Source organism: Hippocampus guttulatus, chromosome 6, assembly GCF_054856545.1.
Source record: "Hippocampus guttulatus isolate MCC_2025c chromosome 6, RoL_Hgut_1.0, whole genome shotgun sequence".
NCBI lineage: Eukaryota > Metazoa > Chordata > Actinopteri > Syngnathiformes > Syngnathidae > Hippocampus > Hippocampus guttulatus.
Window position 1 is genome coordinate 15,146,400 of NC_141266.1, and position 26,854 is coordinate 15,173,253.

Here is a 26,854-nt window from a genome sequence, read left to right on the forward strand (position 1 = left end):
ATTTTTCAAATAAAAGGTGTTCTGAGGTTTAAAAGGATCTTTATTTCCATGAACAGAGAAAACAAATACATGAAGAAAAAGAATAACGGTAAAACTGGAACTCAACAACATGCAATGACTCACCAACTAAATATTCAAAGCCGATAGAAGAGAAACCCAGTGGTACACAGTTATCAATGCTGTCTCAATATCATTGGTGTACTTATTCTAAAATATATCTGACAATTCTGTGTAATGTCTGCATATAATCATGGAGTGTGTACACCCACCCCCACACACACACACCACACACCACACACACACACACAGGCTTTTTGTAAAGCAGGAGTGGAGAACCTGCTTTGGTTGTAATGATATTACGTTATGAGTATGTGTGGCTGGCTTGTTGTAAGAGGTTGCGTATGCCCCCCGCCCCCGGCCATAAGGTTCCCACCTCTATCTTAGATATTTTCAACAGTGTAAGGTTAAACATTTGGTTTTCAGGATTATCTGGAAATTGGAAATGCTAATTAACAGCATTTCCACACACACACACACACACACACACACACACACACACACACACACACACACACACACACACACACACACACACACACACACACACACACACACACACACACACACACACACACACACACACACACACAAAACCCAGAAGGAAACTAAAAAGAATTCTGATTTACTGACAAGCGCCTGTCTATGAAAGAAAGCGGTACAGGATGGATGTTAACACCACCGTCATGCACCAAACAAGAGCATCAATGTGTCAGCGGCGGCTAATCAAATTCGAGCGGGTGACCGTCGAAGTGGGTGAGCACGTGGTTCTCAAAGGCCTTCTGGTCGCAGTCCAGCGGGAACTGCTCACTGCACATGGGGCAGATCTTCCAGTGGCTCTCCACATGCTCCTCGAACTTGGATTGGTCGTAGTTGGGCGGGAAGATGACCTCACACAGCGGGCATCGCTTCATGTCCATGCTGCACGCGCGCGCACACGCACGCACACAAGGAAGCAAAGCATTATTTAAATTATAAGATGTTGTTTGTCAGCAGCAGATTGAAATTTAGTCATGTACAGTAATTCCTTTAATTTTTGTGTGTGACCTCTAAAAGCTTGCACAATCTGAATTTTACCTTGCGATGTAATGTGTTGCTATGTTTCAGAAAAAAAGCAACCGGTTGCTGAACCTTAACCTTATTTCCTCAATATATTACATTTTTATTATATATTATATATTATATATACATATACAGTATATATGTATATATAAAATATACATAATTATTATAATTGTATTTAAATATATATAATATATATATTATATACAGTATATAACAATACATTGCATTGTTATTATTATGAAAACCTGATGAAGTAGAAAAAAATGCGGGCAGATTCAGAATCAGCGTAAAAACTTCATTTGGAAAAGTTTACTTGCATCTCGGATTAAAAAAAAGTATTTTACCTATTATATGAAGTGAGGAAGAAACAGTTGTTAAAAATATTCTTTATTTTTACTCTTCAAGTATATTTCAGAGCCTGTACTTTTTTTACCGTTGAGTAATTCTTTGAATGATTATATATTTTTCACCCAAGTAATTGCACTTCTATCCAAGTACTTCCTACCCCCGCCCCCTGATGAGCAAACAGCCAAGTGATGACGTGGGCAAAGCAGACGCACAGGGTAGTAAAGCACACGTCTGATGCGACGTGGGTGGGCCGCCTCCCCCGCACGCTAAAGGCTGGGTAGCGTGTGTGTGTGTGTGTGGGGGGGGGGGGGGGGGGGGGGGGGGGTTGTATGGCAGAACAAACACGTTACGCATGTTACCGTGCACGGCGTTGGTAAAGCGCTGTCTATGGCAAACTGGCTCGTCGTTGATGAGAAGGTGTGTTACCTTGGTTCAAAGCAAAAGGGAGTTTGTCCATCGTTCACAAACGGGTTGGGGGGTTCGGTTGCGGTGGGCTTCACGTTGATGTTAACCTGAGAGGTGATACATACAATAATTAATCATTGACAACAATCTGGTCAAATTCTAAATTGTTTCAATGTCAAGTGCCATCATAAAAAAGTAACACATTAAACAACGCTACGCAGTGGAATGCATTTTTCAAATCGGAAAGGCTGCAATTTTGGGCGGGGGGGGGGGGGGTGCTGCTTATGCGCAGCAACTAACGATTTGCAAAATAGCGTGCAGCAAACATTACATACAACAAGGTGATTTCTGTCACACTGAGCAATGCTAGATGGCATCAATATCGATTACCGCCCTCGGATAGTAGGTTCCAAATCTCTCCCTTCGGGGAAATTCATACCTTGTATCAAATATGCCATCTGTAACATGCACCGCAAGCTGGAACTAAAAAGTGTTGCGTGTAAATCAGAGGTGAGAAAGGATAGCCCTCTCCATTGTTTTAGATTACAAAGAATCCAGTAATATTTGCCGCACGCATGCAATAAATGCACGCATGCATGCACACACACACGCTTTTCCTCTTTGCAAACACTGGTACTCTTCTGTGGTGATGTGACACACACACACAAAAACAAGGTAAGCATTCACTCAAGTCTCCAAAAATTTGCAAAAAATCAAGGAGAGGCTGTTACGTTGTTGTTGTTGGCGTTTCTTGGCGTATCCTCGGATTCCTCGACGCCGTCGGGCTGGACCTGGTGGCGGGTGGGTTGGATGCACACCACGTTGCTGTCCCAGGAGAGCGGGCCCACAGGAGGGAAGCAAAGCAGCTGCTCATCCGACAGCTCGTCATCGTTGTCGTCACCTGCGCAGAGCGCAGTGGGAGAAAGAGCGACTGGGAATAAGGGGGGATTTTTACCGGCCGTGTACAGCGTTGATTCCAAATGACTTTGAATGTTTTTGTTTTTAGCAAATCATCAACTTTGAATTTTATGGCTGCAACAAAAGGAGGGACAGGGTCACGTGTACCACTGGGTTGCATCACTTTTTCTTTTAACAACATTCAATAAATGTGTGGAGACTCAGCACACTAATTGTTGAAGCTTTGTCGATGGATTTCCTTCCCATTCTATTTTACGCTTCATAATCCAGTGCACATTTTCAACGAGAGACAGCTCTGACTTTCTTTGATGAACACTGAACATTTGGTTCAATTCCAAACTGTATGACTTTAGAGGTTCCAATCTACGTCTCCATTCTGAAGATGGCGTGAACCAACCTTTTGAGTCAGTGTATGGGTTCCCAAAGTACAGCTTGGTGGGACTCTGAGACACCAACAGAGGGGTGGGGGCATCCTGGGCGTAGGGTACGGGGTACTGCAGGAATAAAGGCACACTGGACTGAACATTCTCGGCACCGGCTCTCCCACTGGGCCCCTGCTCTGCCTTCTTGCTGCTCTTCTGAAGCTCCTAGAGAGGCAAAGGCAGGGTTGGAATAACTATGACACATGCAGTATTAATATGCAAGGTGTCCCAATTATTTTTGTAGTCTAATAACATAGCTTGTTTCCACGAGCCTAAGCTTAGGGAAGACATACTGTGGTGCATTTCTGTCTCGATTTCAAACCGTTCCCACATGCTTTCGACCAAATACCACACCACACTTTCCAGCCTGTATTTGAACCCTCCCTGAAATTAGCCTCTATTTAAGGGGGTCCTTGTCTCATTAAAAAGGGCCAACGATGCACCGCACCCCGTCTCCTGGGGTCCAATACCGGTTATGGATTTCATTAACATGACAACAAGGGCCAGAGCGAATGAGGTCCTACTTGTTGAGTGCCAAATCTAAAATAGTGAGTGGGTGTGTTAATAAAATTTTGTGAAATCGTTATCAATTCTAGATCCGTTGGAATAAGTTGTCAAGATGTTGTTTTGACAAAAAAAAAAATATTTTTCAACTTTAAACGTATTTAATCTGGTTTACATTTGGGCAGAAGTGGGCAAACCTTTGATCTGCATTTGATTTTCAATACAGATCTTGGCCAAATCCTTCATAGGTGTAAAAATATAATGGCTCATCTTCATGCTAAAATAAGTATCTTTTTAATAATAATTGTTGTAATAATTAATTATGGTAGCTCACTATCTATTAGAATACAAAATCTATTATTTCTATTTTTTTGTTTGTTTTTAATTCTACTACTTACAATACATTAAATCAATAAATTTGCTTGGTTGGCCAAAAAAAAAAAAAACCGTATCTTGCCATTCGTGGCCGCCATTACTCTATTTTTATTTCAAATGATGTCAAACTTTTTGCGACACCCCGTATTGTCATTGTGTTCTCAGCTCCTCAGGTGTGTGTTCACACAAACACTTTTAAGTTGCACCAACATTTACAAAAAATATATATATAAATCCTCTTCTCTCAAAGGCACCGGGACCACTTTGTTTTATTGATGTTAGTTGCAGATGCCTTTTGAATTTACAATCTAACCCTCTAATTGGGTCATTCAGACCCTCCAAAGCGGCTCCAAACGTTAGTTTAGGGCATTTTAGGTCTCTCTGTGGTCCAAACTAATGGAAGGGAAAATAAGAACACATTTACTTTGCTTTTACAATTCAGGGACATTTAACACTCAAGACCAGATTGGAAAAAATGGCTGCTGTTTTTCGGGAGGGTGGACGGAGTCTATAAAAGAGAAAAGGAAAGCGGTTACAAAGCACCTCCAGTTTCTCCTTGAGTTCTTTCAGCTCCCGCCCCTTCTCGGCTACCTGGCTCTGGAGTAAACAAAGGATAAACAATGAGCACACTCGTTTTTGCTTGTCCTTCGTCTGTCATGCACTCCTCAAAGAAGAGTTAAAAAAAAAAAAAAAAAAAAAGATTCCTCTATGCTGCTGAGCGCTGATTTATGTGCGGGGCCACTCGGAGCCAAACAACTTGTTTGAGTTCCTCACAGACACCAGGGCAAATATCAGCCTGCCCCCGAGCCAAGCGCAGCATTAGGACGGCAACTGGAGAGGACTCTTCCGAGCCAAGCTTCCCTTGCCTCCGCTGGCGGACATAAACAGCCATAAAGTGTTGTCTCGCAGATGGGGCCTGCTCATAAACAACAATGTCACAAGGATTGTGCTCAAGGGAAGACGTGGAATCAAATGCCGATCCCATCTGAGCTTACGTTAGCCATACATAAGAGAACACAACACCGGAATGGCTGAGGCCATTTCCACCACGACACAGTCTGGCCACATGAAAATTTCTTTTTTGGGTTACAAATTATAATATGGTAAGTAACTATATGTGCTCGTCACCACTGGGTAAAATTCCGGTACACATCAGCAATAATCGTTAGGAAGCCACTTATATTCTTAACTTACTATCGTGTTTTTGTTTCTATCAAAGTGTTGTATGAGTCTTTTATTCTAATTTGCACTGTCGTGAATTTCCGAGGACGTGACTTTGTTTCTGATTTACAGCAAGGACCACCTGATGCTTTAACACACATTTTCTTTTTGATATTTACATTTTATATTTGGAAAAGCTTTCCATTTAATGTACCCAAAATTACTAAGCAGCAGTTTTATAACACACTCCGAAGCAAAACAAAATAAGAATAATTATAAGAGGATTCGATTAATCAATGGAATCATTGATTCTAAAAGTACCGTAGTCAATAGTGACACATTTGCAACGTTCTGCATTTCTGCTATGTTAGACCAGGTACTACAACATTTTCTACTAACAGTCTTTTGGATTTTTTTTGTTGAAAGAAATAAAACAACCAGTATGAGTTAACAGTAGCTTATGATAAAAGCGTGCATCTATACTAAGACAAACTGGGAAAACGAAGGGAAAACATCAAGTTCTGGACTATAACCTCGCACAATAGCGACTTTCCAAAATAAAAGCCTATTCTACAAGTCTATAGGCAAACTTTGCAACAAGTCTTTTCAGAAATTGCCCTCATTTCTGTGTTTTCCCAGACAGTCAATACACTGAAACTGATTTTATAGGTGGACAAAATACCAAAAAGACATTTACAAGAGAAAACAGTCTGGAGGATGCACCCACCATACAGCGGTCTTCCTCTGACGCAAGCTGAAGCTTGAGATTCTCACTGATCTTCTGGTGCTCTTTCACCTTCACCGCCATTTTAGCAAGCTCATCATGCATCATGCCACTACGCTCCTTTTCCTCCTGAAAAATCAGCCAAGGATGGAAAAGAAAACAGTTTCTACAATCAACAGCTACTAAGAAAGAACTACTAACAAAGAGGGAGAGGTGAAGCTTCTTACCATCAACAATTGCTTGTATTTCCTGTATTTCGAAAACTTGTCAGATGCCTCTCTGCTGATGCCTTTGAGTTTCTCTTGCATGATGGCCTCTAGCATGGGATCTGCAGAACCTGGACTTCCTGTGAGGACCATGAAGGCTAATCAGACAGTTGAGCAAGAGTGAAGGGTTGGAAAAGCCAGCAGCAATTGACAAAACAATGAAATAGTTGTGTTTCAAAGTGACAGACTGACCTGGAACAGACGTGTCTGGACTCACTGATGCAGGTACTGTTGTTAGCTCTTGTGCTGAGTTTCTCTTCGGCTCCTACACACAACACAATACCGTAATCTCATTTCTATTATTGAAAATTAACTCTAAAAACAAAAGAAATACATGAAGAAAGTGCGAGGGTGTGATAGGCAGAGACTGTGTCCTGCCAGTAAACAGAGTGCCGACTCACCCCTGGTTGCTCGGATAGTTTGAGCACTTGTTTTTGAAGGCGAGTGCATTCCTTATATTTCTCTTTGTAGTGCTCGGCTGCCATGTGCAGACGCAGCTTCAGGTCCTCCACCTCTCTCTGCAGCTCTGCTACGAGAGCCGGGTCTGTACAGACTTCTTCCGCTTTGGCCTGCTGAACATGACATATTTGTAGTGATCACAGTCAACGAGCATTTCAAATTGGAAGGGGGAAGGGCTACAGATTAGACAGTTATGATGGAGAAGTGAAGAGGGCTGGTATATTCGGGATTATTTGTGCGTGTTTTTATTCAATTTGAACATTTAGAGCAGTGGTGGCCAACCCGCGGCTCGCGAGCCGCATGCGGCTCTTTGGCTGGTTCAATGCGGCTCCCGGGCTCTCACACGACAAGCGTCGAAAACGCCTCAGCAGTGGCGATGACATTCAAACAAGGCACTAACTTCACAGAACGTACTCCGTCAGCCTAACATCGTTACTTGATTGACATAGAGGGCAACCAATCAGATGACCGCATCACCGCTCATGCGCAAACAACGGCGCTAAGCTAGTCAGCGAATTACCTCTGATTTTAAGGCAGATAAGCAATAAGTCTCTCAACTGTAAACAAATACCATCTCTCATCCAAGTTAGAGTAGTGTGTACTGCTTTAATGTTTTTCCATGTACCAGTGGGTAACTTTGTTTGTATAAGACCGCTAACTTGTTTTCTAGGTTTGGTCACGTGATCTGACATGTATAGTGGATTCTGGCCCTGAAACAGATGACCTCTATTTCTTTTATTTCTTATGGGTTCCACGGTAAACTCAGCAACATCCAAAGATAGGATGAGTCATGAGCTGTACAATTCCCTTCAACTTATTATCGTTTACATCTAGAAGTGCCTACTGTCATGGCAAGTAAATGCAGTGACTTACCGCCTCCTGATTGGCATCTTCCTTCATCTTTTCCACCAGTACTTCCAAGCGGTCACAGTGATCCTGTGCCTCGGCTTTGGCCTGTCGCAGTGCATCGGCCTCCAGCTTCATGTGGTACAGTTCGGACATGGTGCGGTCACGGCTGCTGGATGCATCCCTCAACTCGGCCGCCAGCATTGTCGACTGCTGTTGGTTGGCCTGGAGCTGCTCCTCTTTCTGGCGCAGCTGCTCCTTCAGGGCCTTTAAGTCTCCCTGTCACAAAATTGTCCAAAATGGAGCATGTGAATATCTTGACACTGAATATAACCTACGGGTTAACAGCGCGTACCAAGGGGGAAACTTTAGCCATGATCTCTTTGTACTGGTTCTCCTTCTCAGTAAGGCACATCTGCAGTCGTCCCACCTCCTCTTTAAACTGAGCGATGGTGTTGTCTTTGTTAACGTCCACTGATCTCATCATCTGCAGTTCCGCACTCAGCTTTGTGTTCTCGAGCTCACGGTTTTTCAGGTGAATCTGATGCGAACACAAAATAAATAGCGCATTAACACCATTTACACAACAGATGATCTTTTTTCATTCTAATCATTATAATAAGTGCACAGTCAAAATAAATTTACCATGACAAACAGATTTGAGAAAAAAAAGGAATTTGGGTGGAGCTCAGCCGCCATACAGTTATCATTGAAGTTAAATAAGATGTGGGATTTTTTTGGGGGGGGGGGGAACATTTCCGTGATGACTGTGTAGTTTGTGGCAATCCCATTTCCTTTGCAGTGCCCACCACAACAAAAACCCACAAGCAGCAGTCACAGCAGAGGACAGATCAATATGGCAAGCCCGCTTCCGAAGATGTTTTGGGGGAAAAAAATGTGCAAAATAAACACAGTAGTTAAAAAAAAAGTTCAAAACAGACTTCCCCTTTTGAGGCAATCTCGTAAATTGTACATGACATAAAGCTGTCACTTAACATAGTTGTCAAGTAAACTGTTGCCAACCAAATCGAGAAAATGATTATGTGACAGGAGAGCTCCTTGTTGCCACATCCTGGGACCTTGCCATTCCAATACTGCTTTTTCATCTTGGGAAACCTAACTCTTGCACAGTAGACACCAGAAAACAATAGAACGGTGTCAGTCTCATATTGGGTCGAAACCCAAGAATAAAGATGTGTCTTTGAACGAGTTTTAAAAATAGACAGGGAGGGGGTCCGCCTCATATTTAACCAAAGGTCATTCCAGAGGGAAGGACCGGCAACAGAAAAGGCTTGATCTCCTTTGAGGCTCCGCTTAGTCCTCAGCACCTCCAGTAGCTTCTGGTCAGCAGACCTGAGGCAAGTAGGTGCGTAGGGGTGGAGGAGCTCAGAGAGGTAAGCTGGGGTGAGGCCATTTAAAGATTTGAAAACAAATGGAAGTATCCTTAAAATGAACTGGGACCCAGTGAAGAGAAGCCGGAATTGGGGAAGTGGTCTCCCTATTACGATGACGATAATAATAATAATAATAATAATAAGCCATAAAAATACGAGCACACACTACCTTGTAGAGTTCCTTCTCATCTTTCTCATTGTTGAGTTGAGACTCAAGTGTTTCCTTCTCTATTGTAAGTTTCTTCATTCTGTCCTTCAGACTACAAAATACAACATAAAAAAAGAATTTATCACACATAAGTCATATTTTTTACACACTGTGACATATGAAGAATATTTTCATTTCAGGTTAATTTAATTATGAGTAAAAAGCTAGATCTTATTTGGAATGACGTGGAAATCAAAGTCAACAGGATAAACTGCAGCTGAAGGCTTTTTTGACCAAGTGAGTGTGTTTTAAGTAAGTCTGTCAAGAAAATGAACTGCCATGTATGCAAATATTGCAGTTTATTTACAAGTCCAGCTCAGTTTCCTTTTGTAGGCCTCTCTGGGTGACTCCGATAAGGTCTTCCTCCAGCTGTAACACCCTGGATGTGGCTTCTTCCAGCCTCATCTTCATTTCCTCCTTCTCTTCTTGCAGGACCTTGGAAGAAATCTGTAGTTCCTAGACAGCAGAATGGAATAATTCTTCAAATAATGTGCCATCTAACTGTAAAGAAGGTAACCACTTGTTTAAAAAAAAAGGCAGTTAAGTTTGTCCAATAAAGGTTAATGTTGATCAATTGCACTTCCAAATAATGCTAACCATTCAATTCAACTTAAAAATGTCACCAAAAAAATAACCAAACAGAAAACGATTTGTTTTACTACGTAAGAGCATAATTTTGGCCGTATTATATTCTCCCCCACCAAAAAAAAAAGTATGTCCATAAAATTAACAACCATAAGTCACCTCACTCTTCTACAAGCTGTTTTCAAACGAGCAGATTTATGGCAGAAGAGAGTGAAATGAATTTAAACTGGCATTACTTTTAAGACTTAATGGTTGAGTTGTAAAAATGTTGAGATGCAAGTTGATAATACAGACATACATATCTGTCAAATCTTGATTTATGCCATCAGAGGCATAAATAGGTCAGGATGTCTTTCACTAGGGGGTGCTACTAGACTGCTTGGTGCGACTGGAACAGGCTCTCGTCAAACGGCTGCAACATGAGCTTAACAGTGATGCATGAGTGCACTTTTCATAACTGTGTAGTCAGTGAGTGTCCACTTTGATGAAGTAAATCGTGACTTCCTCCTGCCTTAAACTCCACTTTACCTGATTTTGTCTTTTCAGCAGATCGCATTTCTCCTCCTCCCGCTCACACGCCTTCCGCAGGCTCTCCTTGGCCAATTCCAGCTGCTCCATCTCCTGCTGCAGCAGAGCCACCTTTTTCACCAGCTCATCTTTGACACGCTGGGCTTCCTCCACCTTTTGCTGCAAAGAGAAAACTAACTTGTTCAACTTGTTGCGCTGCGTCTCACAGCCATAAATGATGCAGCAAGGCCAGGTCGCAGTGTACGCAGGTATTTTGAAGACATTTTGGTTTCATGTTTTTATGTTAGAAATGCACTGTATTGTAAAATATAAGCACACAATAATAACCTAATAACAGAATGTTATTAGGTTTATTGTAGGCTAATAACAATAAAGTGGTTTCATCAAGTGTATTTCAGCTGAAAGTCTCACACACACACTGTAGTATTTGTGCATTGATGAGCGCCTTTAAGGGGTGTGGATAGAGGGTGATTTCAGGAGCTTTAACTCCAGCTCGGCTTGGCCATTTCTCACACACTAAGGTCAATGTCAATCCTACTCCATGCTCCTTGAGAGTGATTTCATTCTGTATTTGCATGTTTGGCTGTGTGTCCTGCATAATAAACGGCTGAAAGAGTTTCAGTGATAGGGGCTCTTGTTTTGGGGGGTTTTCTTCCTCTTCATTTGAACGTCGGCATAGCTGAAGCTCACTTGTACCTCAGATTTAGACATTCAACACAAAGCAAAAAATAATAATAATAATAATAATCCCTGGTAACTCAAGATGCCACTCTACGTATCTATGCACTCAGAATGGTATTAAAACATTTACTCTCCACATACAAATATGGAATCTCAAGCACTATTTTAGAAGTCTGAAAAATATCGTTTTATAGTCTGAGGAAAAGGCACTTCCAAATAAATGCCCAGTCTTCTGTTATTGTTTGAATAGGAATATAAGGCCAAAACAAAAGACCGGTTGTTCAAGTGTGCCCATAAGTCAACATTCACACTCAATGATGCTGACTTTACCTCGAGGAATCCCGCCTTGGTGGTGACCACCAGAATGTCAGAGTTGCATTCGTCCTCCACAGTGAGTAGCTCTTCCTCAGAGGGGCTATTGGCGCGAAACAGGAACGGTGTGCTGGCTCCACGAATCTCCCCTTTGTGGGTCACATAACAGAACTGGTAGAATTCGCCGTCGTCATTGGGCACATAATATCCTGGAAAAGATGACAGAAACACACAAAAACGGTTTAAGAAAAGCCCCAATCTTGTATTAAAACACAAAAGCCTTAACTCAACCACGGCCGACAATAGGACACAGAGCCTTTCTCATTCAACCATTTTAAATAGGCATCTAAGCTGTGGTTTATCAAAAGGTACCTTAGTATATACGAGCACTATGATCTTACCCTGAAAGACCACTGTTCTGTTGACTGCGGTGCCGTCCACATGATTCTCAGGGAGGGGGGACCACAAGAATGTGTAATAGTCCCTCGCTGTGCTCCAGCCGACCTGCAAGACATTTCGGGGAATCTGTTCAAACAGACGCTTTCACCACATCAGTGTAATATAATAACAATGGAGACAGTAAAACCGGTGACTCCCTAAAGGCCGCACACAGCCACTTTTGTGTGTCGTTAATATCATGGGAACTTTGAAATCACTGCTTAGATGAGCGTACATACATGGTTAAAAAAATAAAAAAAATCATGGTCGCCATCTGCATGTTGCTGCTGTTGCTTATAACAAGAGAGAAATAGAGATGGCATAGTTATACAAAAGTGACTTGGAAAAGAATGACAACTCCAATAAAACTACAAATTGTGTTTTATGGGTTGTTAACCGGTGGCTGATGATAGGTGGGGCTGGGAGTGTAAAAGTACAGAAAATACATATTTAACATCCATCTTCTGCCATAAAACCGTCAAATAAAAGCAGAGTCAATGGAGGAGGCTGTCTTTTAGTGTCCACCATCTAACACAGGCACCCAAAACAAACCTACTTACTTCCATACTGTATTTAAAAAAACAACAACAAACAGCAAACTGCTGTATCATTTGAAACCTGCCATGTATCCGTCTCAATGTATTCATGCGTAAAGACAAATTGTGTTATGCTATGCACTAAAAGCCTGGAGCTACAACAGTGCGAGTTTTCATCAGAGCCAGAGATAGAAGGCCCCCGTTTGCTGCAAAACCCCCAGTTGTTAACCGGTGCACTTCCAGCCTCCAGCAGTAAAGAACAGGAAGCAATTAAAACATGCACATAGTGAGTTTATGTCATTACTGGAGGCGAGCCCCCACCGGTGAACTCATTAGTGGCACTGGCTGAAAACTCTTGAGAGCAACTCTTTCACTTGCCTCAGACGTGCCTACAATGTGTATGTAAACAGACACTCACAGTCCAAAACATTAGGTATACCGATGTGTTTGGATTTGATTGACACCTCAGAAATAGTTTCTTTTTTTAAAATATTTGGGTTATTTAGTTATAACCGAGGACACATTTCGGGAACTGTTCTTTGGATAATGCAGTACAGTTTTCAAAGTAGTTTTTCTCAGGGAATACGTTTTACTACTTGCCAAACTACAACACTGAGAAACTTTTTTTTTTTTTAACTTTTCGGTATAGCCTTATCTATGCCATATGCTTTAAACCAGGGGTGTCAAACTCTTTTTTGTCATGGGCCACATTGTAGTTATGTTTTCCCTCGGAGGGCCGTTATGACTGTCAATTTTGTGACACCAAATGTTTAATCACTTCCACATATCCTTGCAATCTCTCTATGGTATTATGGATTACATGTTACAATTTGACTGTTTGGTTCAGACTTTAGCGAGCAACACGGTTAACATGCTTGATTTGCTTACGCGGGCCATATAAAAGGATCTGGCAGGCCAGATCTGGAACCCAGGCCTTGACTTTGACACTGTGCTTTAAACATTAAGTAACATGATGAAAAACACCTAAACTTTTAAAACCACACTTTTTAATAGTATTTATTAGCGCTTGTCCTCACTCGCTCGTGATTGAGATCTCGGATATTATTGTATAAGGTCACTTTTAGGAAGAAAAAAAAACTTTCACCAGTACAGTTCACTAAATAAAAGCCGTTTATTTTGCAATTCCTTTTGAGGTTTTACACACACACTACACACACACACACACACGCCTGAATTATCTTCACCGCTTTCTCCTCACGAGGGTCGCAGGCATGCTGGAGCATACTTTGGGCAGTAGGCGGGGGACACCCTGAACTGGTTGCCAGCCAATCGCAGGGCACACACAGACACACAACAACCATACACACTCACAATTACACCTAAGGATAATTTAGAGTGATCAATTAACCTATTGTGCATGTTTTTGGAATGTGGGAGGAAACCGGAGTACCCGGAGAAAACCCACGCAGGCCCGGGGAGAACATGCAAACTCCACTGTGATCTCTGCACTGTGAGGCGGACGTGCTAACGAGTCAACCACCGCGCAGATCATGCATATTTAACAGGGGTGTCAAACTCATTTTTGCCATGGAACATAGTGTAGTTAGTTTTGTAGGGCCATTATGACTGTGAAACCATATACATGTTTAATCACCCCCTTTTTAATATTACATATACAGTAGAGAATTATTGGATAACAACTTTTAAAATCCAAATTCAAGGATAGTAGTTGGTTCAACTATTGTTCAAGCTTCTGTTACAAGACAAGAAAATGCCTGCAATATCTCAACATTATTGTTTATTACATCTGAGAAATGAAATTTTGGTACAGATTTTTTTTTTTTCATTTGGTTACATGGGCCACATAAAATGATGTGCCGAGTCAGACCTGGCCCTCGGGCCTTGAGTTTGACACCTGTGTTATACCATAATCCCATAATATTGTGTAATTTAAAACTGTTGTATTTTGTAATTGGAACATTACGCTTCCACTTCTTTCCTAAATGGGATATGATCCCAAACTCTGGACATTCTTTGACTTTTTACGCTCTTTCCTCCTGGCTCGTGTTTCTTGCTATGCTCGTGTTTCTTCCAAAGTCACAGTCAGTGAGGAAAAATAATCGTTGCAAAATCTCACAATATAGCGATTAATCTGCAATGTAAATACGACAAAAACAAAACCACAATGCACTGACCGTGAAAAAAAGTTATCTGCGATATAGCGGGGGACAAGTGTAACGTACAAAAATAAAACATAATTGAATTGAATTTGGTTGCAAATGATGAACTGTTATGAAGCATGGACTGCCTATACACTCACTGTAAGTTTTTTTTTTTGTTTTTTTTAAGAGAACTTTCTGTTGAAACAAGATCTACAGATGTACAGTAAAAACCAGCAGGTTGCTGCGGGACGCTCATCTGCTGTCGCAGTGGCAGTCAGAGTGAAAAACAGACAGGAAGTGTTCATGAACCACATGGTGAGTGAGACATGTTAATTACAAAGCAGTGTTTTGCTTTTTCCTCTGCCTCCTGACAAGTCGGCCCAACCCCACACCTCCGTGCGCCCTAAGAAAACTCCAGTCACGCTGTATTGGAACTGTTCCAAGAGCCAAAGGCTGCTACTGCAGATGTGACAAAAAAATGTCTAGCACCTGTATATCTTGAAGTTTGACATTTGGTGCCCCACGGAGATTTTATTTTTTTTGATTTATGGTTGTAAATTACCTTGCAGAGCAAAGTCTCCACTACAAACGTGTTAACTGCAGGGATGTAAATCTTGTTTTAATTAATGCCTTTCTGTCAAATCAAGCACTTAACCTGCTGCGGCATATGCAAGTGAAGTGTGATAAATATTACAGTATGGTTTAACCAGTCTTGTTAGGTCATACACAACAAACACTTTAAAACTACTACTTCAGTCAAATTTTCACATCTCTGTACTTGGCTCTTTATAATTCTTAATTCTTAAGTCAAACAACACTTTTTGAAGAGTCATTCCACCTTACAACACACAAGACAATGCACCTCAAGCGAGGTCAGTTAAGTATTTAAATATAGTCAAATATAATTCATTAACATATTGCCATGATGTGAACAAAGCACTTCGCAACATTACAGTGTTTTACCGATTGTACACTTAACAGTGGTAAACATCATATTCATGACCATTAAGACAGTTAAATGTTACTCAAAAGATGCCTGTTCTGTTAATAAATGTTTTATGATGGTGAGTTCAACTTTGGAAATACATTATTTTATTGCTACGGTTTTATTTGGGAAATGTTGATTCAAAACTCAAACACATCTGAAGTTGAGTACAGGTATCTTGGTGGAGCTCACTATTTGACCTTACATTTGCTATAAAGTATGTGACACCAGTGCTGACAAATTCCATTTAAACAGACAACCAAGTCCAAACTTCGTTATGTAGATAAGCACGTTTTAAACCTGTACTATATGGACAAACGCAGACAGAATAGCAGTGCAGACGAATTATTAATTTTAAAAAAACAACAGTAGGAAAACAAGTGTTCTTTGCCGTGAGGAAACACTGAGTGCTCAACTAACACTACATTAAGGTTATCGGCATGCCAAAACAAGAACTTTGGCAGCAGTTATTCATCTGTCAACACTGCCAGAAAGGCCGTCTGCAGTTTAATCTATTCTAACTTGCTGAGCTCCAGACCTTAACTAGTCAACAAATCCACATTCAGTGCCACAAATATAACATTGTATATGCAGTTGCAACCAGAAATTCACATACATTTTATAAAAAGACACAAAACACCCCCCCCCCCCCCCCCGCTCCTCACTGTCTGAAATGAAATTAAAGTACACTTTTCTTGGTTATCTTTGTAACCAGTTTTGCAGTATGCTTCAGGTCATTGTCCATTTGGAAGACCCGTTTACACCCAAACTCGTGGCTTATATCTTGAGATGTTACTTCAGTATTTCTACAATGTTGCTTCCACATGATGCCATAAACAGCCCAAAAACATGCTGCAAAACCACCTCCATATTTCTCAGTTGGGATGCTGTCCTCAGGCTTGCAAGTTTCCCCTGCTTGTACCTCCAAACATAGCAATGCTCAATATGGCCAAACGGTTCCATTTTAGTTTCGTCTGACCTCAATATATTATGGTGACCCCAAAAAATTAAGGTGACATCATCATCTGGGTTTCCCCAAATTGTTTAAAGTAATGGTGAGTTTACTGTGAGTCAACTTCTCACTTTGAAGAAAGTCATGACACTTTGAAGAAAAAAAATGAAATTTTCTCTCATTATTCTGGCATTTAAGCAAGTAGAAATAATTGGGAGTAATCCCAATTGACCTGAAACAGAAACACTTTAGTCTGATTTCATGTTAGACACAGAAAAATAAGTGTATTTGTGTGTATTTGGGCAGTTATGCTCAAATAGCAGGATTTCATTATTTTAATCAAAAAATTAATGTGAACAATAGGTCTGGCCACGATTTATTCACTATACTACTAATTCAAGCATAGTTTTGGGTTTTTTTTGGACAAGGTCATTTTTAAATAAAATAATGGTTAGTCACCTTGAAAATGCCAACCCAGTCCTTTGGGTGTGGCTTGATGAACTGCGTGAGGGTATAGTGACACTCCAGTGCAGCATGGGGCAGGTAGCTCTTGCCAACATTCTGGAAGATGACATGGGCAAAGTTTGATGTGTCCATGTTGTTGTCTAACAAAGGCCCGTCCACGATCAGCGCCATCAATCAGTCAACAATGGCTGTAAGAGATTAAACATCAAATAAAATGAGCAACAAATACCAATGATTATTACTTAATGAACTACAGTGACTAATAAAGCAGTATACTGTAATTCTTACAGCTGTGGCAAAAATATTATTTCCAATTTTCCTATTTTGAAAGCATTAAAGCCCTCAGGATTGTCCTCGGTATGTATCCTATCACAGTAGTAAAGGTAGCAAACAAACTGGAGCAGGGAGCTACTTTTGCAACCAGGGAGCAGTTCAGGGCAACACAGCCAGGGATCTTGGGTGTAGATGGTCCATTTGCCGCATGCTCTCTAGTTATACTGTACACACATAGTTTATTAAGCTGATAAGCGTGCTTTTGCCTAATTTCATCTGCTGTTTGATGACTTGAACCGGAATCCCCATGGGGGCAGGCTGCTTTGACCAAAGGTGCCCCAAATGGCTTGTGTCTGACTCTGGAGGTTGCACTGCACAAGTGTTTAGGATAACAGTCGAACCATTCTGCCAATTAAAAACTTTTCTCCACAGGGTAACAGTGAACCTTTTTTGTTCCCTTGGCAACAACTCTCCATGAGCATACAGCATGGATCAAGTGCTCCTGGAAGTGTCCCATGGCAAATGTCAACAGGCTTTCTCCAGGACAAACCCTCAAACAATATCCACAAAAAAAAAAATTGAAAGGCACGTCTTAAAATTGAAGTCTAATGTACAGATATTAGGTAATAAAGCGGTGCCTTTACTTGCGGGTGCTCCACCTTAAAGTGTTTTTCGAATTACAAGTAGTTGCTTTGATGAGTTTTTGCTTTGTATACCCCGCCACTTGAATGACATGAAAAACAATTTGAATTAAGATATTGTAATGCCCTCGACTGTGGGTAAGGAGAGCCACAGTTGTCGATGTACTTTCAGTCACCTACACGAATATAAAATGGGAGCACTTGCCACTAGCTGCTGTAGGGCACAACCCAAGTCCAGACGCTCAGCTTCTAGCGTCACTCACTCGCCCCCGCCCATTAAAGGCATATGACACACAAACACACAAATAATGTCTTTAAAACGTCTATTATTCTTGTAGAGATACGGTGATTTTTTTAAATTAGAGTGGGATTCCTTGAACAAATAAAACTCATTTCAGTCAAAGTGCCACTATAACTTGAAGACAAAGTGCAGTGCAACAAGGGAATCAGACACAGCTGAAGATGGTTTAATAAACGACAGCAACGTACAGGCGAAAAACCATCAAAATGCACATTAGCGTATTTTTAGAAATTTATGTACGTCCCTTAAATAAAGACTAAAGACAACTATTCATGTTAAAAACAAACACGAGTTAAAACGAAGCGATAGCCTGAAAACTACTGACGTTCGATCATTAAATACAGTTGAATGGAACGAGTCAATTTTATTTAGAAAATCTGCTTTTGACTCCTGGTAAAATTGGACCTCCAATAACTCGTGGACCTTGTTGCGTGCAAGATAATATCAAAATGTCGAAACTTAACATTCCAGAGAGTGCATGGCTAATATTGACAGGCGAGGCCTAGAGCGATTAAAGAGACAACTCGGCGATTAGCTGGCTCGTGTTAACCACACTTTTACCAAGAGTGGATTGTGCCTCGATTGTCCAAGGACGTAAAAGAAACGTCTCTCGGCTACAACATCAAGCCACTTAACATTGTCCGTAAATTCTAACTCAAATTTCCTCTTGACAGCGACTTAATTGTCGACTGGAGGACAGTTAGCTAGCGTTAAATTAGCAAACGCCGACTCTCGGGCTTTCAAAAGCGCGCATCAAACACGAACATTTTGAACATAAACCGCATTATCGGCGAACCATTATCCAATAATCGTTCTACATACCCAGTTGCCATACTGAATAACGACTCAAATCGTTATGTATCATCAAAAGTGACTGTTGACGCAGTTCAGTTCTTCCCCGTATGCTCTTCCTGGAACAACATCAACACAACGTCATTTCCGCGCAGTAGTTCAGTGGGGACTTTTTTCAAACCCGAGTAAGGATATCATCAACGAACTAAAAATGTATTTGTCTGCATTGATTTTGCCACATGATTATCGTTGTTGAACCTTGGGAAACCTATAATCAAAACATTTTGAGAATTTTGAATGTAATCAATATATTTTTTCGAATAATTGAAATAATAAAACTCGTAATATATATATATATATATATATATATATAGTTTTACTGTCAAACAATACACACATCTTAAAAAATAACTTAAAAAAATAATAACACACGTGAATGGATTTTTGCATTAGTTTTCACGCGCACACCCACGAGTACGCACACACATCAGCGCAGGCCGTCCCTGGCCCACCCCCGTATCCCATTGGCTAACCCCTGGGTAGGCGCGTTATTTGATTGGCCGAGGATTGCGTCACTTGCACGTGACTTTATGTCCTCGCTTGGAAAAGGAGACAAGCATGGCGGCCGTGCTGCGAAGCAGTCGGTATCTTATCCGAAGGCGGTGCAAGAATGTTCCCTTTGCGATTGGTAAGGATTTCGAGTTAAGAACGTCGCTACTTTTACCCGTTGGCGTTATAACACTCTGTGCTTCTGTAGAGCCTCAAAGTGAAACTCTTAAAGACAAGGTTGAGTACATCTTCAACATACTGTTGTTAAGCTCGTTCAGGGGGCTCGTGTTCTAATTTCCATACTTCTGGAGGGGTTTTTTTTTCTTCCAGTCTCTATTTCAAAGTGTTTGCCAACTAATGGGAGTTTCTCTAAGTTACTAAAAAAATATATCAACTGTGGTGGCCTTTTAACCACTGGAAGAAAAGAGCTAATATGTGCAATTTGTTGACTTGAAGGGATATTATGTAATCACTCCACTTACTGTCGGATCTGCGTTTATCCCGACGATTTAAGTTGGAAAACGTATTTTCAAAAGCTTTTAAACAAGTTAATGTTTTTTCTGTACACTTACTATTTCTGTATGCTTATTTAACGTAGTTGTTAGCTTTGTGTCGAGATAAAATCTTCCCAACCCAGTCTAAAAGGGATACACATCTTCTTTATAACTTACAATCTTTATTTTATTTATTTGTTTGTTTGTTTTTTGTTGGGGCCACGGTGGAAGACAGGTTCGCACACTGGCCTCACAGTGCAAAGGTGCAGGGTTCAATTCCGGCTCTAGGCTCCCTGTGTGGAGTTTGTATGTTCTCCTCGTGCCTCCGTGGGTTTTCTCCGGGTACTCCTGTTTCCTCCATGCAGGTTGATGGAGCACTCTAAATTGCCCCCAGGTGTGAGTGTGAGCGTGAATGTTTGATCGTCTGTTTGCCCTGCGATTGGATGGCAACCAGTTCAGAGTGTACTGTGCCGACCGCCCGAAGACAGCTGGGATAGGCTCCAGCATGCCTGCAACCCTCATGATGATAAGTGGATTAGAAAATGGATGAATGAATGGAAACATCAGATTGTGGATGTTGTTGTTATTTTTATTTGTTTGTTTCCTTTGTTGCCAGTGGTGTAATGCACAATGTGGCATGACTGCCAAATAGGTAAACGCAGATTGAAAGTGAGTGCTCTACCTTAAAATCCACCCATCCATTTTCTAATCATTTTATCTTCACGAGGGTAGTGGACTCAGCTGTCTTCGGGCATTAGGCGGGGAACACCCTGAACTGGTTGCCACCCAACTACAATGCACAAATAGACGAATAACCATTTGCGTTCACAGTCGCACAGAGGGACAATTTAGAGTGTTACATGAACCTGCCGTGCATGTTTTTGGAATGTGGAAGGAAACTGGAGTACACAGACAAACCCGCGCAGGCATGGCGAGAACATGCAAATTTCACATACTAGAGTATTATAAAGTGTACAAACACAGGAAAATAAAATAAAATTTGACCATTCTGTTGTAGCCTCCACGCGCTGCATGGCCTCCAAGACACAGGTGGGCTTTATTGGCCTTGGAAATATGGGAAACCCGATGGCCAAGAATTTGCTGAAGAACGGATACCCGGTCATTGCCACAGATGTCTTCCCAGAGTCCTGCAAGGAAATTCAAGAGCTGGGTGCCCAGGTGGGATAGTGAACATATTGAATTTTTTTTCTTCTTCTCATTTTAAACTGCTTGAACCGGTATGACTTTTGTCCGTTTCCTCAGATTGTTGATAATCCTGCCGAAGTAGCGGACAAGGCTGACCGCATTATTACCATGCTTCCCTCAAATCCGAATGTTATTGATGCGTATACTGGCGCCAATGGGATTCTCAAGTATGGCTTTCCTTTTCTCCTTAGCCCCCCGAATAACTTGGGAAGAGTTTCCAATTTAACAAGCCTTCTATGTTGCTAACAGGAAAGTGAAGAAGGGCTCTTTGCTTATTGACTCCAGTACAATTGATCCTGCCGTTTCCAAAGACATGGCAGCGGCGGCGGAGAAGATGGGAGCAGTTTTTATGGACGCACCTGTGTCAGGAGGTGAATTTTGTACACAGTATTTATGGGAATATCGGTGGCATGCACTATTCTGTGTGTGCGCACACCCTTAATTGCCTGTGGGTCATAATTGAATGTTCCAACTGTGCTCGAGGATGTTTCTTCTACCTTATAGACATTTTTGAGGATGTGGTTGACTTTTGAATTAGTTTCCTATTTCATTTGTTTACTGATGGTGATCGCGCATCATAGTGAGCTAAAGGTTAGATTAGGTTCCACACAGTTTTTTTCAAGTCCACCTTCTCAAAGTAAAAGTTCACTTCTATAATGTGTGGTGGTGACTTGTGGCTGCAATTGTTTGCATGTCTGATTTCAATCACCTTGATAAGATCATAGGAGGCAAAATTTGGATGTCCTGGAATCGGAAGAACTACAGTGGTGTGGCAATTACTGTTTAATCCTGTATGGTTAAATCATACATGATTAAAAGCACACACAGAGGTGGGGACCTAATTGAGTCAGCATGCGTCTTTCTTGCTGATTCTTCATGTGAAACAATGTCAGGAACAGATGAGAAAACTGCCATTTGATTTCTCTTCAGAGTGGAAAGGATTACTCCAACAATTTCAGTCGTGGAAAGAGACTGCATTTTAATTGTGTGTGTGTGTGTGTGTGTGTGTGTGTGTGTGTGTGTGTGTGTGTGTGTGTGTGTGTGTGTGTGTGTGAGACACACAATTGAAGAACTTGGAATAAATTCACAGCTGCAGTTCAGACTTTGAGCAAAGGTTCATCGCATCAAACCAACACCATCGCTTTTCCATTGGGAATCCATTTTCAAAGTGAATGCTTAATTGGCTTACATCACCTACAACCAAATTCTACAGTGCCAAATTGCTCATAGGAACAAGGAGACCTCACGGAAACGTTGGATTCTTTCCATTCGCTTTCTGTAAACTCTGACTTATTCCAACATTTCCTGGTACTGTTGTGGCTTACTAGTTTAACCCCTTATGAGCCAGCAACATTCTAACTACTGTATTACATTTAGTTCAGGGTTTGATCAAATTGGTTGTGTGTGTGTGTGGGGGGGGGGGGTACTGATTTCTTCCCTTGTCAGCTACATTAAAATGCAAAATACCATAATTGTAAAAAGTCATCTTACATGTATCAGTATATTTGGTTCCACTATCTAGTATCTATTAGAAAATCTTTCGGTAAAATAAATGCAGGTATTGTGTTTTCCTGAATGTCTGTGGCATTCAAATTAATCCATCATTCTGCTGTAGCAGATAGGCCATCTCTGTTCTGCTGCTCTCCCGAGGCAAAATCTGTCAGTGAGTGAGTGAGACAAATATGAGGCCACATGACGATTTTATGAGCACATTGGTCTGATTTGCCTCTGCCACTTTTCATCCGTCAACCTCTCAGAACAATTTGAAACTAGCAACAAACCGTGACAGTCGCATGATTTCCTTTGTTAGGTGTGGGTGCCGCCAATTTAGGAAAGCTGACTTTTATGGTGGGAGGAGCGGAGGAAGAATTTACCGCTGCCAAAGAGCTCCTCAGCTGCATGGGAGCCAACGTGATGTACTGTGGTCAGGTTGGAACCGGACAGGTAGGGGCAGTCAACACTGTCTGTGATTTCTTTGCCACAAGTACATTGCTTCAAACAAGCGATGTTTATTGAGCCTTGTATGGTTACAGTCACACTTCAGGACATAATGCCCAATTCAGATATGTTATATATTTATCTATTTTTTGCGAAATTAGTTCTTTTTATGTTTTCATTCATATTGCAAAAACAAATGCGACCAATGTGAACGCAATGCGTCGGTGATGTGACACCCGCACCCATGAAGCACGACGTTAAGTGATAAACGACGTCATATGGCACAGTGTTTATGGAAGTAAATATGGTTTTATATGTACTAGTGAGGCATTCATTTTCCGCATATCCCAGCTGTCTACGGGCAGTAGGCCGGGGACATCCTGAACCGGTTGACAGACAATCGAATCATCTCATATCGCCACAGTAGTGAGGCGGGAGGAGATAGAAATATTTTGGGCATATGAGGCAAACTATCCTCGAATTTGTCATTTCATGGAGTCGTCTACTAAAGATGATGTCACATTATTGCCGCACTTAATAAATTACCTGTGTGGCTGAATTATTACTAACGCCACAAATATCAACTTCATGTTTCAAGTGGGATTAAAGACAACACTGTTAATCAAAACAACTTTGCAGATTGTCAGTTGTCTATCTCCCGCCTGCCCGTGGCGCATATTGGGCTTTTGATGTCGGATCTGTACGATAAGCAGTTCATCCTGCAGACATTGCACACATTTAGACCCACGTACGAAAGAACCGATGTTGAATTGAAAAAAATCTGAATTGTATTGTTGGCATTGAATGGAAAAATCGCATATGGGCAAAAAAAGCGGTATAGAGCAGCAGTGTGAACGCAGCCCAAGTGACTTTGTTCAAGTTATTAAACATCATTTTCTCTTTCACTGCATACAGGCTGCTAAAATCTGCAACAACATGCTCCTTGCTATTGGAATGATCGGAACAGCCGAAGCAATGAATTTGGGAATCAGGTAACATCATCTGACAGTTGTTATGACGGCAATCTGTTTGGGAAATTATATGAATTCAAATCCTTTGCAGACTTGGTCTTGATCCGAAACTCTTGGCCAAGATCCTAAACATGAGTTCAGGCCGTTGCTGGTCCAGTGACACCTACAATCCTGTGCCCGGCGTGATGGAGGGAGTCCCTTCTGCGAATAACTACCAGGGAGGCTTTGGCACCCAGCTCATGGCAAAGGTCCGTTCACTTGCTTCCACAATGTCACGTTAACATGGGCGTGGATACTTCTCATCCTTGAAACAAAAGTTGTTAACACTGCTGCTACCGTTAGAATAAGTTTGACCAAAGAATTTTAAAATCATTTGCTCAACGGAGATTTTCCGAGGTATGCTGAAGTGTTACACGATTACGATGACCATGTAATATGATTGATGACAGTTTGGAAACCTTGTATAGACTGAAAAAAAAAAGTGTGTCGGATTTACATGACAAAAGGTATGGACTTTGGTTGTCCGCATATAAATCGCGTTTCACCAACATGAGGATGTTTATTTTGTGCAATTTTCATGTTGGTGAAACATGATTTTCATATGTGCTACCAATGTCCATACTTTTTTTTTTTTAAATAAGAAAAGCCAACAGACTCTTTTCTTCACTGTGTATACCCCAAAAAACAGGAGTCAAATTCTGAAGTCTACTGACTAGGTTCCTCTGTATTTGTGACCCTGCGGCACAAAAGCGATCGATCGGAAGTCGCACGGCCGTGTTTTGAGCCAGAGCCCAAAAAGTACCGATGACTTGAAAATGATCGATTTTTCAGATTTATGATTCAGACACCAGAAAAATAAGTTAGGATCACTTCCCAATTGGAATTGAAAGGAATTTCATACTTAAATTACTTTTTAAAAAATAAGGTTTTCTTGAGAGGATGCTGCGGCTTCTCAATGAAAAACGTTCCACAAAACTGAAAAGTAAGAAAAAACACATTATGTCTGGTATCAACAGAAATCTTCAGCTTTTCTGCAGCCCTGTGTCGAATTTTAAAACTACATCATTACGCACATCCCACAAAAGACCGTAATACAGTCCCTCATGGTAGAAACAGAATATCCTTGTTGCTACGCTAACACTGAAAAGCCACGTCTGCCTTGCTTCGCAAAGTTCGCATGCGCAGTTTGAAATTCATGTGACACTACCAGGTACAAAATGTATTCCTAAATAATGCTGATTTATGGTAAGAATAATTTCTAAAAATAATAACAATTTTCAAAAATGAAATTAAAAATATATATTTCACACACGTTTCTGTTAGGCTGTATGAAAATTTGGGATTATAAAGATTATTTGAAGGGAAATGGGTGGTGGTAATGTCATTTATTTCTGGTAAGCGCTAGCATGTGTTGCTAAGAGGACATTTCACCAAATTACCGGTAGTACATTCTGTACATCAGTGGGAAGCATTTTTAATGCCCTTTGAAGAAATGTAGATCTCAATTTCTTAAATTGGACTGTTTTGAGCTGGACGGTCATGAAGTTCAAGATTCTGCAGTCGCTGAGTAACAAAACAAGATGACTGATGACTGCATTGCACTTTGTAGAACGGCAAACAAAGTTTCCTTGTCTTTTTCAGGATCTCGGTCTGGCCCAGAATACGGCCACCAGCACAAAGACCCCCGTTCCACTGGGCTCTTTAGCTCATCAGATCTACCGGATGATGAGCGCCCGCGGTTATGCCAGCAAGGATTTCTCCTCTGTGTTCCAGTTCTTGCGCGAGGAGGAGGGACAGTAATATGTGCCTCTTCCTCTCCATCCCATGCGAGCCTTACCTTCGTTGGCCTGTCGGCACACGGGTCCGTTGCCATATTGTAGTCGGGAACCGACTTTGGGAGCCCAAAGTTGGCAAAGACGGAGCAAACATGAGCTCCCAAAAACAACTTTTTACTCGACAATGCGACACTCCCTTTCTCTGTTGGAGGCATACTGCCCCACATGCGGAGGTTTCAAAAGGTTGAAGGCTGTTCTGATATCGGCACTTATAACACGATACGTGTTACTTGGGGGTTTTAGTTACAAGAATGAGACGGTGTATTTCTTGTTTGTCATCATTTTCTGTTACTCGTCTCTCTCAATTCGTCGGCGATTGGCAATGCGATTTTAGCCCAAGAGTGTTATGTATCTTGCAAAGAAATAAAGACATGTCTTCTCCTTGAGATTCCTGAAAAATGCATCCGTAAACACTCTAACACCAGATCTCTCTCTCTCTCTCTCTACACACACATGTTTTATCAACAACTTAGTTGTTTCAAATGGCAAAGTGAATGCACATTTTAGCTCTTCATTTTTACAATGGTTTGAAATCCAAAGATAATGTTCATGTGCCACATGAGTTTCCTGCCAATTATAAATCTCGTAGTTACTAGTTTGACTCACCCAGTAGTAGCATAAGCCGTAACACACTTAAGGAGCTTCACAAGTGGACCCATCTTATTTTTCCATGAGGAAAATAAACCAAGAAACTCTTACCCCAAATAATTCCAATTGATTTAAATACACACTGTAGATTTGTATTGATTTCTGTCCAACAGTTTTTAGAAACTTTGGATGTGAACCATGAGTCATTTCATCCTGACTCGAGCGGCATGTTTCTGATCTGCTCCTCCAGAGAGCCACTGAGGGGCCAAGGTGCCACAGGTCATGCGATCACAAGACAAGCCCATAAAAAGTCCATTAAGCACTGTAGGCTGAGAGCTGTGTTGTCATCTGCTTGATAGGTACTGCAAACACCGCAGTACTTTGCTCTCGGGCCTGCGTGTGTGCTATCGCGCAGATTCGCACCCGTTTATGCTCAACGTGGTTTCGTCTTTGCATTCCGCAGGCACCAGATAGCCCCAAAGGACCATATGAGGATCACACGAGACTGA

General features: G+C 41.3%; 2 protein-coding genes across 6 annotated transcripts; one reads left to right on the forward strand and one right to left on the reverse strand.

The window, feature by feature from the left end:
* Positions 1 to 19: 19 nt before the first annotated feature.
* Positions 20 to 18,915, reverse strand: tax1bp1b (Tax1 (human T-cell leukemia virus type I) binding protein 1b). Of its 5 annotated transcripts, none has more exons than XM_086113104.1 (18): positions 18,795 to 18,915; positions 16,752 to 16,945; positions 11,660 to 11,762; positions 11,277 to 11,467; positions 10,266 to 10,424; positions 9,460 to 9,608; positions 9,114 to 9,204; positions 7,906 to 8,091; positions 7,578 to 7,829; positions 6,647 to 6,814; positions 6,438 to 6,510; positions 6,207 to 6,325; positions 5,983 to 6,108; positions 4,638 to 4,691; positions 3,191 to 3,380; positions 2,607 to 2,776; positions 1,897 to 1,982; positions 20 to 978 (listed from the first exon to the last, which is right to left on the reverse strand). In XM_086113104.1, the coding sequence occupies exons 2-18, from the start codon at positions 16,926 to 16,928 to the stop codon at positions 780 to 782; spliced, it is 2,493 nt and encodes an 830-aa protein (XP_085969230.1). In that variant the 5' UTR covers positions 16,929 to 16,945; positions 18,795 to 18,915; the 3' UTR covers positions 20 to 779. The 5 variants fall into 5 exon arrangements, with proteins under 5 accessions (XP_085969230.1, XP_085969228.1, XP_085969229.1 ...); XM_086113102.1 differs by having other exon boundaries at positions 6,207 to 6,343; XM_086113103.1 differs by having other exon boundaries at positions 6,647 to 6,817.
* Positions 18,916 to 19,364: 449 nt separating this feature from the next.
* On the forward strand, positions 19,365 to 26,143 carry hibadhb (3-hydroxyisobutyrate dehydrogenase b). The gene is made up of 8 exons (XM_086114455.1): positions 19,365 to 19,452; positions 20,826 to 20,986; positions 21,071 to 21,180; positions 21,263 to 21,384; positions 22,824 to 22,957; positions 23,867 to 23,943; positions 24,014 to 24,170; positions 25,564 to 26,143. The coding sequence occupies exons 1-8, from the start codon at positions 19,383 to 19,385 to the stop codon at positions 25,720 to 25,722; spliced, it is 990 nt and encodes a 329-aa protein (XP_085970581.1). The 5' UTR covers positions 19,365 to 19,382; the 3' UTR covers positions 25,723 to 26,143.
* Positions 26,144 to 26,854: the final 711 nt, after the last annotated feature.

What these genes read in the sequence shown, in the direction of transcription:
- tax1bp1b (XM_086113101.1), bottom strand. Translation starts at nt 16,928, where the DNA reads ATGGCGCTGATCGTGGACGGGCCTTTGTTAGACAACAACATGGACACA. An exon ending in ATGAGAAGGAACTCTACAAG is followed by an intron (nt 8,092 to 9,113) that starts GTAGTGTGTGCT and finishes TGTTCGCATCAG; the next exon opens with ATTCACCTGAAAAACCGTGA. An exon ending in CCCATACACTGACTCAAAAG is followed by an intron (nt 2,777 to 3,190) that starts GTTGGTTCACGC and finishes CGCTCTGCGCAG; the next exon opens with GTGACGACAACGATGACGAG.
- hibadhb (XM_086114455.1), top strand. Translation starts at nt 19,383, where the DNA reads ATGGCGGCCGTGCTGCGAAGCAGTCGGTATCTTATCCGAAGGCGGTGC. An exon ending in GAATGTTCCCTTTGCGATTG is followed by an intron (nt 19,453 to 20,825) that starts GTAAGGATTTCG and finishes ATTCTGTTGTAG; the next exon opens with CCTCCACGCGCTGCATGGCC. An exon ending in GGCGCCAATGGGATTCTCAA is followed by an intron (nt 21,181 to 21,262) that starts GTATGGCTTTCC and finishes TGTTGCTAACAG; the next exon opens with GAAAGTGAAGAAGGGCTCTT.